Here is an 11,763-nt window from a genome sequence, read left to right as displayed (position 1 = left end):
CACACACACACACACACACACACACACACACACACACACACACTCCTCACAGTCCTGACTGGCTCCTCTGCTCTTCTAAATGTTAAACTGTTTTTCTTCCCTGGCCGTTTCCTCAGGATGAGCTTCTGCAGGACCAGGAGAGGCTGAAGGAGGAGCAGAGCAACGTCCAGAAACGCAGCGAGCATCTTCTGTCCATCATGCAGCAGTTCAAAGGAATGTAGAAACACATCAAAATCAGAAAATAGGAAGTTACTTGAAAGAGAAAGTTTGTTTGATTCTGATAATAAAGACTTTGAAACGTTTGTGTCAAAACAAAGATGGCGTCTGTTGGATCGAATAATAATTATACTGAAAACGAAGGAAGCTGAAATTGATGGATACATGAGAAATAATTCAAAACTACTGAATAAATGAATCTAAAATAAAGAAGCTGTTCAAGTGTCATGTTTGGTGTTGAATGAAAAACTCAGAAATCAAGCTCCACCACCTCTTTTCTGAACTAATATTAAAAAACAACCAATCAGAGCCAGGAGGAGGGTCTTAGCGCTGTCCATCATCCTCATGGCTCTCAACCTCCCTCCTTTCTGTTCACCAGCCTGTCATGAATAAAGCTAGTTAGCATGGCCACAGATGACGGCAGATAAATGATTTTCTTGTAACAGTAAGTTGTTTCTCCATCATTAGCACTCTGAGCAGCAAGTACATGAGCTTGATTGACAACTTTGTTTCTGAGTCGTAGCAGTGTGTTTCTGATGATTGCAATAATAACTCGGGGAAGAGGTGGAGGAGCTTGATTTTTCATAGATTATTATTAATATTTTAATGAATATGAACAAAAATATATCATTTTTTAAAATAAAAATTAAATAGAGCAGCTTTAAAGAAGAAATATTTTCCTGCAGGAAATGTAGAGCAAAAACTATCTTTAGCAAAAATCAAAGGTAAAGAAATGTTTTAAAATGTATTTAGTTCAGTCCTGTTCTGTTATTACTGCATTAAATCAATTTTAATGTATGACAAGCTACAATTCGCTGTTTTACATCTTCAAAAGCTGATTTAAGAAGAAAGAAAAGAAAATTTGTCTCAGATTTTATGAATAAACACAATTTTCCCTAATTCTGTTTTGAAAAACATTCCAACATGATGATTTGGTTTATAGCTGACACAGCAGCGGAGAACAAAAGAAAACATGTCCACCTTAAATCCCGTCATTAATATCTGATTATTGTCCAATCACCACTTTGGACAGGTGGACATGTCTCCCAGCGTCTCTGTCTCCTGGCTGTCTGTCTCCTCCGCTGTCGCATTAAACCGAAGGACGGATCACTATTCAGCAGGGAAAAACAGCGTAATGCGCCAGTCCGGGTTCTTGTGTTTCCTCTCGGTCGCACTATTTGGCAGAAGGCAGCAGGGGCGGAGAGCGAGAGGGGGAGGGAGGGGCGTCAAGGGGCCGGCACAACGACCGGAAGTCCGCTCAGCGAACCAAAAATAAAAGGCAGTTTCACTAAATACTATCTAAGATGTAAAACTGTGCAAAAATATTATTTCATTTAAAGTCGGACTAAAATGTACAAATTCAGCTGGAATCACAACAACTGTTCAATATTTACAAAGTAATAACTGCATAATCCTTAACAACATTATGAAATAAAATAAACTTCCACAAATGTACAGACCTGAGATTTTACTCTGTGGGAATTTGCTGCAAACTAAATATGAATCAGTTATTGTTCAGTTATGAAGAAAATACCCAAAACTAAGCAACTGCAACTGGATATAATGCAGATAAATTAATTATTGTGATGGAACAAAAACATAAATCCAGCCCTTAATGTCAAAGCTTTATCAAAAAATAAATAAAATGATTTTTGTTAGATACATCATGTAACAATGAATATTATGTAATTTTTTTCTGTAATTTACAGTCAAGAAAATATTTAAGATTAGACTAATGTATCAGACCAATTAAACTAGTCTACATTTAATAAATAAATATTGGTATAATTAAAAGTATATTTAATACTATCGTTTTATTACTTTTTATGTTTTTATGTGCTTAAAGCACTTTGAACTGCCTTGTTGCTGAAATGTGCTGCACAAATATACATGACTGATTAAAGTTATTTTCAAGAAGTACTTTTAATCGGACAAATGAACATAATCAGAAAACTTATCCTAATTTACTGAATTTACTGAACACATTTTTTAAATGTTTTGTTCATGCAATAAAAATATAAAGAAGTGCTTTAGATTAAAAATGTATTTTAGAATAAAATATATTTTGACAAATTAAATATAGAATAATAAGATTAATTAATAAAAAGTATTGCTTTGATGGCGGCATGGGGTTTTATTTTGAAAGGCTCAGCCGGATGTTTGGCGCCGCGCTGCTTCCATCTTGACCGTTGGAGGTGAGATGGCCGTGAAGTGTCTCTGGGTCCTGTGAAGTCGGAGCGGCTGTGCGGACAGACCAGCGGGAGGCCAGGAACCGCTCCGTTTCCCCGCCGGGTCTCTTTCACCCAGTTTCACGGTAAGACCGGAGGAAGCGCTCACCTGCCCGGTCTGCCTGCAGGTAAACAACCAGCAACAACACACGGAGCGTTCGTTTTGTTGGCTGCGTTCTCCCGCCGAGGGGGAGGGGCGGGAGAGGCAGCCGCAGACAGCCGGAGACCGAACCCAGTCCCCGGCTGTCTCCCCGTCTGGGACAGTCCCGGTCCCGGGTTGGACTCTCGGACTGTCCGGCTGTTGTTGAGTGGACTGCGGCGGGTATCCGCCCCCTTTCCCCGTCCGATCCGTTTATAATGGACTGAGAAGATAAAGGGAAAAGGCGAGCAACATGGCTGACGCTGGCCCTGCTGCAGAACCTGCTTTTCCATTTCTCACTGCAGAAATTCATGATAAAATATCACATTTTTAACACAAACAGTCAAAGCAGCTGCTGCGGTTTGGCTTTCAGAATCCAAAACGACCGCAGCAAAACAAACATAAAAATTAAAAATGCAGTTTTCAACTCAAGGTCTTCCTCTGACTGATGCATTTTGGTGCATTGTCATATTCAAATGCAGCAGTAGGAGCAGGAAGAAGTTGCTGGAAAGCGGATTTGAATGTTTGGCAACCAGAACCGGAAAACAAGGCGGCCTGTCGTCAGAAACCTGGGCTGGTCAGTCCAGGTGAAGCGGCTCCAGCCAATCAGAAAGCAGACATGTCACTGACAGGAAGTGAAATGTCATTGCTGCTCATTTCCAAACACACCCCGTTTGAAAACCAGAGATTAGCCAATATCAGTTCAGAAACAGAAAAATCTGATTTTTCCTCTCCATTTATTAAATACATCAAAACAATAATTTAAGTGTTTCTGTTAAATTTGATTTTCAGATTTATTAAAACTTTTAGAATATTACATAAAAGAAATTTACAAAGAAGTTTCACATACAGAAATATGAGCTTTTTGAATATAATGTGGTCGTACACCACTTGGTTTCTTTTTTCCTTCCACTCAACTTTCCACTCTGTCCTTTCTTGTGGTCTGCTCCAGGATTTTGTTGGACATGATATAAAACTTGTGTATTCAACAAAATCTTAATTTTGTGTGTAATTAATCTCTAAAATATGAACTTAGTATCATAATTCAATCACATGAACTTTTCTCAGTTTTTTTTTTAGGATTGCTGCAACTTACCATTTCAGGAATGAAAATCTTCTTTTTGTGTCTTTTTAGCCTTCATTTCCCTTGAACAGTAATTATAAATTAACAGAAAGAAACTGAAGCATTTCTCTCTGTGTGAGATTTTAATTCAGAGGTTTTCAGCGTAGGATGATGGATATATACGGTAGCTGTTGATCCCGTCCCAGTTTGACTGGACTGATAACGAAATGCCGAAAAACAACTAACATCGGCCGATACGATACTAATTCTAATACATTGTGCGAAGATACTGATTTTATTCATTAAAAGAAAAAACTAAAAAACCTGTCTCTGTGGGGAAATGTTATCTTCCTGGTTGCCATGGCGACCTAACAGGTTTTCTGTCAGAAGCATTTCTGGGTTCTGCCGTTTCAGAACATGAATTTCTGTCCTGGTGGATGTCTGCTTGGGAAAAACATAAATATTATTAGTTGTTCATAAATTCCAGGTTAATCTGAAGGAAATTCACCTCAGATGTTTCACTGTTGATGAGGTAAACGTGCTGTTTGTGTCCCTGAATGTCCAGTTTAGTTTAGTGGGACTGAAACAGAAAACAAACACATTTCAGATTATTTTCTAATCCCAGCCTTGGGAACGTTTTGCAGATGGTTCCTTGGTGATCCAACATGGCGGCAGGTTTGATGCCCAAGTCCAGTGCTGCACTTCTAGATGCATCTAGAAGCTCTGCAGGAATGGAGAAAGGCAGTAGCTGGTTTGTTATTAGAGAAGCATCTCACTGTGTTGGTGGGAGTTTATATAGTCGGTCACACATTCATTCATGGCACTGATGTTCTTCCAGTGAGGCTGGCAGAGAGCGATCCGATCCGTAGCCTCTAACGACTCTGCAGTGTTTCCTCAGATTCCTCTGACCACTTTGCAGTTCTACAACTCACATCCCCTGAGCCAGCAATGCTGATGCATTTAATTAGGATTTTATTTTATAGGCAGATCACAGATCAGTTTGAATGTTTGTTTTGGTCCATTTGGGTTCAGGCCGCCTGACCTGGTACCGTGTAGAACCAGCTTCTGCTGCAGGTTTGTAGGGTTTGTCTCCACCAGTTTTAAACATCTGGAGTCTAAAGTTTGTGTCCATTCTTTGTAAAATAGCTCAAGCTCAGTTAGGTTGGGTGGAGAATGTATTTCAGGTCTTTGACTAGGCCGTTCTAACTAATGAAGTATTGATCTAAACCTTTCTACTGAAGCTCTGGCTGGATGTTTAGGTTTGTCTTTTTTACCTCTGACCAGCTTTCTTATCCCTGCTGAACAAAAAAAAAAGGATTCCTGCTGCATGATGCTGCCACCACCATGTCCCACCGGGGGGATGATGTGTGGTGTTGGTTTGTTTGAAATTAACTTGGTGTGCTTTTACTGGCCAGTTGATTTATTGGTGCTGATTTCCTTAACTTTATGAAATCGACCGATACTTGCATGCGATCTTATCCATCGATCTTTTCTAAAATCAGCCTCCGTCCTCTTCTGCAGTGAAAGAGGTTTAGCTCCGCCCACCAGGTCATGTCTGCACGTTTGCAGTTAACAACAGTCCCTCCACTGTTGCCACTGTCTTGCTATATTTAGCAACATTTCAGACAAATAAACCGGTATGTCCAAAAGTGGAATCGGTAGATCAGGTTTTTTAAAGATCGGCCAAAGAACTGCAGTCGGTTCATTGCTAAAATGAACCATAAGTTTCTGAATTTGTGAGTTTCTACCCAGATAATGATGTGATGGAAACAGATGTTTGAAATGGATTCAGCCTAAGAATGAATCAGATGTGAAACATGTGCAGCTTAGATGCACATGCTTCACATTTGCATGTTTTATCCTGAGCCTCCGTGTTGCTGAGTCAGAAGGTCGTAAAGAAGCTCGTCTTGTCTGGATGAAGTATTGATGCACTTGACCGAACGTTTGAATCAGAAACTCTGCAGGACGACCTGAGCAGAACCAGATCCAGTCCAGATGTTTCTGGGGGAGGAGGAAAAAACTTTGCCTTTTTCTGCACAGACTTTCTTACATCATCGGTACCGGCCGTAAATCTCTGGCCGCAGTTGCTTTGTTTGTCCAGAACCGAGCTGCGGTGTTCCAGCTGCGGTCTGAGGTTGGCACCGTTTGGCGCGCCGACCCGGTTTGTGTTCGGTTTCATCGTGACGTCCGGCATCATCCGGCTCTCTGGGGATCCGCCGATGACTCAGCACGTCGCCCGGCACGCCTGGAGGAAAATCACCAGCAGCTGTGGCCCATTTCTGCAGAACCTTCTGAGGTTCTGGTCGGCCAGGAATGCGTTTGAGGTCTGACCATCTCCTCAGCTGGAAAAAACAAGCTTGTCATAAAACTTTCAGAGGAACAAAAGCTTCTTTTATGTTGGGAGTGAAACTCCTGCCTCCCTTTGGGTTTCTGGTCCAATCGGGTCGGGCCGTTTGGTTCTGGTCCGCCGTCTCTTTAAGGGAGTGAGCGGCTAGAGGGGCAGATGTTACGTAACTCCGACCCTGCAGATAAATGATACACTGCACGTCTCCTCACATGCTCCACTCATCAATAATTAAGGTCCCGTGTTCGGGAAGGTTCCCCTCCGGGTCCGAACCCGACAGAACCTCTTCATCTGAAGGAGGAACTGTTGGATATTTCTCAGGGTTTGAGATATTAGAATCGACTCTTCAATTGAAATCAGAAATATCTGCAAAACTTAACCGAACCAGGTTGTTTTCTCGTTTCCTACGATTGGAAATAAATTAAACTGAAACTCCTCCAAAGACATCTGGTGGAAAAGCAAATGTACAAAAACTAAACATATTTAGTGTTAAATATGATGTGAACAAAAGGTTTACCTAAACCTGTGATGATGAAAGAATTTTTCTGAACGATAAATTGTCCCAGAAGTTATTGTGATAAATAAACAGAAACAACAAATAAAATTAATTATAAAATCTCTGTAAACAAAACTGTCCTTCAAAAAATGGTTCAGATGAGACCAAAACTTTTATCATCCAGTTTTTGGTAGAAAAAGAGAAAAACAATAAATTATGCAAATGGAAATTATTGATATCAAAGTTGCATCAGTTGATTCATTGGTTATTGCGACAGGCCTTGGACTAGGCCGGTGGTGAGTCTGGGACGTAAATATGCTGCTGTACTATAATATGATAAAAAACATGAAGCATGATTCAACTTTTCTTTCTTCCACCAAACTTTCTTCTGAATGTTTCCATCTTTGCTTGTTCCTGGTGATTTGGTGATCGACTCCCCCTGCTGGTCTGGAGGATTTGGAGCAAATTTACAGCTTTTTATACTCACTGCTTTTTTTTGCTAATTGCAGCATTTTCTCTTCTTTTTCCTGCAGATGCAGAATTTGTTTAGTGTGTTTTGTAGTTTGGATCAGATTTAACTAATAAATTGAGTTTATCACAGATTCCCAACCAGTCAGCCTGGAACAGAAACTCTGGGTTCTGAATACAAATGTTTTCTTCTTTTCAAGATATTTTTATGCTGATTTATCGTCCAGCTCCAGGTTGTTTAATTTAGACTCAGCAGATGCTTTGGTTTCTAGTTTATTAAGCTCTGATTTCAAAATGAAATCTTTTAAAACTTTTGATTTTAAACTCTTTGAACCATTTTGTGTTTTCCAGGTTTGACTGACTCAGTTCAGGAGCTGAAGGACGAACGGCTGCATCGACTCTCCTCTGCTGCTGAGTTCAGGTAGGGCTTTATCAGGCTGTGCTGGCATGACCTTTGACCTTTGACTTGCTGGACAGAGGGAGGTGGAGCTGGAGCTCACTGACCGTTTGGTTTTGCTAAAAAGAAAAAGTTTTTGTTCATCTGAGATCCTCAGGACTTCAATGGATCTGAAATAAGAAATGACCTTTGACCTCCAGACAGGAACTTTAAGAAAGATTAATCTGATCCACAGTCCATCCATCCATCCATCCATCCATCCATCCATCCATCCATCCATCCATCCATCCATCAACCATCCATCAACCATCCATCCATCCATCCATCCATCCATCCATCCATCTTCATGCTCTCTGCAGTGATTCTGTTCTGATATTTTAAAATGGATCCTAAAGGTCACCTGAAGGTCATGTAGCCCCTCCCCTCCTCTCTGTGGTTCCAGACCTGGAGGCCCGGTTCTGGTTGTAGCCCAGTGGTGAGGCAGCCCGGCTGCCGCTCTGCCTCCAGATGAATGAAGAGCCCACCGGGTCACAGAGACACAGCTGATGCAGGTCACTGCCTCACACACACACACACACACACACACACACACACACACAGAGACACACACACACACACTTGCAGCTGAGACCCAAACTCGCTGGTTCCGTCAGAGAAAGTCCGGTAGAACCGGCGTTCCTGAATCATTCCTGGTTTTTCCTCCCAGGCCATGCAGGTGTTTCTGCAAACATGATGAAGAAGAAGAATCCACACAAGTGAGTAGAAGCTCCCAGCCTCCCGGTTCCCCGTCTCACCGGGGGAACCGGCCCGGTTAACTGGGTTCTGTCTGCTCCCGCAGAAAGCATAAGAGCAGCCTGGGCCCGCCCACCAAGGTTCTGTCCCAGCCGCGGCGCAACATCGTGGGCTGCAGGATCCAGCACATCTGGAAGGACGGAGGAGGACATGTGGTGTGGAAGGGGACGGTTCTGGATCAGGTGATCTGGGTTCAGCCCGCCGGGTCAAACGCTTCAGAAGCACCGAGGAACTCGACTTCTTGGACTGTAAAATAGTTTGGATCGTTTCTCTCACCTGCTCTGTTGTAGCGCCGCCGCCGCCATCTTTTGTTTATCTGGCTCCGCTTCAGGAGGACCAGCGGAGGATAAACCAACGTTTGTTTCCTCCAGGTGCCGGTGAATCCGTCGCTCTACCTGATCAAGTACGACGGGTTCGACTGCGTTTACGGCCTGGAGCTGCATAAGGACGAGCGGGTTCAGGGCCTGGAGGTTCTGCCCGACCGGCTCGGTGAGAACCGGCTGAGAAGCGACACTGCAACAATGTTTTCAGTTTGTAGTTTTTAAGAGTTTTAATTATTTATGTATATTTAAGTTTATTTTTCTGTCCATTTTCCCCCATAATCACAAAACATTTCTGCTAATGGTTCCTGAGTAGGAAATGAGGTGAAAAACATAAAAATTTCATAAAACTAAATTCAATACATTAAAACACACACATTACTTTAGACACTGAGTTAAGTAACATTGACAAATCATTACCAAGTAATACGACACAAGGAACTTTAGCATTAGCTTCTGCTAAGTACCATGTTGCTATCGTGCTTTAGCATTAGCTTCTGCTAAGTACTATGTTGCTATTGTGCTTTAGCATTAGCTTCTGCTAAGTACCATTTTGGTAGAGTCTTAGTGTTAGCAAAACCAATCTTTATGATTAGTACTTTAGGGTTAGCACAGCTAGCTTTAGGGTTAGCACAGCTAGCTTTAGGGTTAGCTGCTCTAACCTTTTAAGAAGTCCTAGAATAAACCTTGTTTTGTGTGAATTTTCTTAATTTTTTGTTCCTTACATAAAGATTCCTGAGCTGAACCATTGGACAGAAGCTCAGCGACAGACTGCTGGGTCTAACAGGGTCTTCTGTCCACAGCCAAGTCGCGCCTGACGGACGTTAGCCTCGCCGACGCCATGATTGGGAAGGCGGTGGAGCACATGTTCGAGACGGAGGAGGGCCCGAAGGAGGAGTGGAGGGGGATGGTTCTGGCCCGCGCCCCCATCATGACCACCTGGTTCTACATCACCTATGAGAAGGACCCGGTTCTGTACATGTACCAGCTGCTGGACGACTACAAGGAGGGCGACCTGCGCATCATGCCCGACTCCAGTGAGTCTGCTCACATCCGGTGTTTTCAGAGTTTCCCGTGCGTTGAGGCTAACGTGTCGCTTGGCGTCCGCAGACGACAGCGTCCCGGCGGAGCGGGAGCCCGGCGAGGTGGTGGACAGCCTGGTGGGCAAGCAGGTGGAGTACGCCAAAGAGGACGGCGGCAAACGAACAGGCATGGTCATCCACCAGGTGGAGGCCAAGCCGTCCGTCTACTTCATCAAGTTCGACGACGACTTCCTCATTTACGTCTACGACCTGGTCAAGACTTCGTAAAGACTCTGCGGACGGCGCCACCCCGACGTGACGGAAAGTAAAAAAGAAAGCAGCTCATGCCGACGCGTCTGAAGCATTTAACCCAGCACACGTTAATCCGACCATCCAAGACAAAAACACTGAGATTAAGGGATGAAGGCGAGGGCATCTCAAAACCCTGTGGAGTAAATTATCATTTCATTTTACGTTCGACTTTAATTGGTTTGAGGCCGTTAAACCTTCCAGGATGAAGAAACAGGTTCCGGTTACTTTTTTACAGAAAGAACCACGAAGGCTTTTTGTTGAAACAAAACAGAGCCACGCTCTTGACCATCGTAGCCGATTCCTCTTGGAAAAAAAGAAGTGAAACCTGAATGTTGTTGATTTCCAGTGGAAAAAAGTTCTCTGATCAAATAAAGACGAGAAGAAGAAGAAGACTGGAGTTCTGGGAATGAAGGAGCTGCACTGTTTGGACTCTAACTCAGTGTTTATGATCCTTTTTAATCAAGACGCAGATATGGAGGCCCATTTCTGCCAAAAATAAAACTGACAAATGATTAGAAATTTTTAAAATCCTACCATGGATCAGTATTATCACCTAGAAAAATTAGTTTAAAGTGGTTTAAAAATATGTAAGAAAATATTTTACCTGTTTTTTTTTTTCACAGTTTAAAAATGAGAAATTAATCAGTTAGCACAATTTAACAAGCCCTCACCCCAACGTTGTTTTTTAAGAATAGAAAACTTAATGTTTGGCCTATATCTCAAATTTTAGCTTATTGAGTGCATTTTTTGAGATTCCTTTTTCACCGCATAACAAATGACATCCAGTGCAGAATTTTTTGTAAAAAAAAAAATAAAAGCCGCCTAGTCACAGATTAATACCAGACAGGAAGTTGGGCATCAAAAAAGTCCATCAAAACTCTGAGATAAAGAAAATAACACCTGTAAACGTCAGCCTCCACACTTCCTGACACCCTGGTAGCCGCGCCGCGTTGTACTGGATTAACCTGAGTACGAAAAACTGTTTTCCCTGAGAGGCAATCAGATTTTTATTGCAAATGACATTACAAAGAATTAAATGGTAGAGAAACAGGCCCACAGCATCACAGATCCTCCACCGTACTTGACAGTTTTTCTCATTTCATCCTTTGCTTCACAGCAGAAACATCCTGGAGTGTTTTTGCTGGAAAGCTCAGTCAGAAGCTGCTTTTCCATTACAAATATGCGCAAAACTTTTTCAATATTCCGCTAATGTTAAAAAACACAATTTTGCAACTGCGGTGTTTCGATTGAATAAGAAACGCAATTAAAGTAAAATCACACGTGAATAAGTTTGGCGCTATCATCCTAAAACTACTTCCTGTTGTCTTCGTGGTTTCCGCCAGTAGCAACATCCTGTTGTTGATCATGTGACTTGTGTGAAGCGAATATATTGTTTCTGTTGCAGTTTGCGAAATAAACCAATTTCATTAGGGCCAAAAAATCCACCTCATGCTAGCACCAAAACCTTTTATTGACAAACGAGTTTTTTTTTTTAATTAACAAATTTATTTTTGAAATATCAAATTGTGCAATTACATGTTTAATGGAAATGCAGCTATCGTCCTACATGATTACTGTATCAAAATTGAGCGAGATCATTTTTTTAATTAAGGTTCTTTATGTAACCGGATCAGTTGTTGAGTTTTTCATCATTTTTCAGGTTGTTACTGAAACATTTCATGCCTTCATTTCTTCACCAGGGATCCCAAAACTGTGGAGGTTGCTGAGTGTTTGTGTCAAACAGAATCTGGACATGTTGGTAAAAACCGGTGGACGTGTTAAACATCCAGCTGTTGTACAGAAAAAACCAATCAAACCTTTTCATCACATAACGTGTTGCAGGCTAATGTCACAAGTATCCAACATCCAGAGAAAAAATCAACAACTTCTTGTCTTGAAGACGTCTGCAGGTAAAAACTGTGAAGAAAATGTGGCTGTTTTTGTATTTTTTTTTTTTTTTTTTTTT

The 11,763-nt window shown here is 41.8% G+C and overlaps 1 protein-coding gene across 3 annotated transcripts; it reads left to right on the top strand.

Moving 5' to 3' along the window:
• Window positions 1-2,373: 2,373 nt before the first annotated feature.
• LOC103154764 (spindlin-1-like) lies at window positions 2,374-10,605 on the top strand. Of its 3 annotated transcripts, none has more exons than XM_007576167.2 (8): window positions 2,374-2,530; window positions 7,306-7,375; window positions 7,794-7,902; window positions 8,058-8,106; window positions 8,190-8,325; window positions 8,515-8,632; window positions 9,267-9,500; window positions 9,574-10,605. In XM_007576167.2, the coding sequence occupies exons 3-8, from the start codon at window positions 7,863-7,865 to the stop codon at window positions 9,771-9,773; spliced, it is 777 nt and encodes a 258-aa protein (XP_007576229.1). In that variant the 5' UTR covers window positions 2,374-2,530; window positions 7,306-7,375; window positions 7,794-7,862; the 3' UTR covers window positions 9,774-10,605. The 3 variants fall into 3 exon arrangements, with proteins under 3 accessions (XP_007576229.1, XP_016518504.1, XP_016518505.1); XM_016663018.1 differs by having other exon boundaries at window positions 2,374-2,572; XM_016663019.1 differs by lacking the exon at window positions 7,306-7,375.
• The last annotated feature ends 1,158 nt before the right edge of the window (window positions 10,606-11,763 follow it).

This window comes from Poecilia formosa, unplaced genomic scaffold (assembly GCF_000485575.1).
Source record: "Poecilia formosa unplaced genomic scaffold, Poecilia_formosa-5.1.2 Scaffold399, whole genome shotgun sequence".
Classification (NCBI taxonomy): Eukaryota; Metazoa; Chordata; class Actinopteri; order Cyprinodontiformes; family Poeciliidae; genus Poecilia; species Poecilia formosa.
Note: the sequence above shows the minus strand (reverse complement) of the source record. Positions and strands in the feature narration are given on the sequence as shown.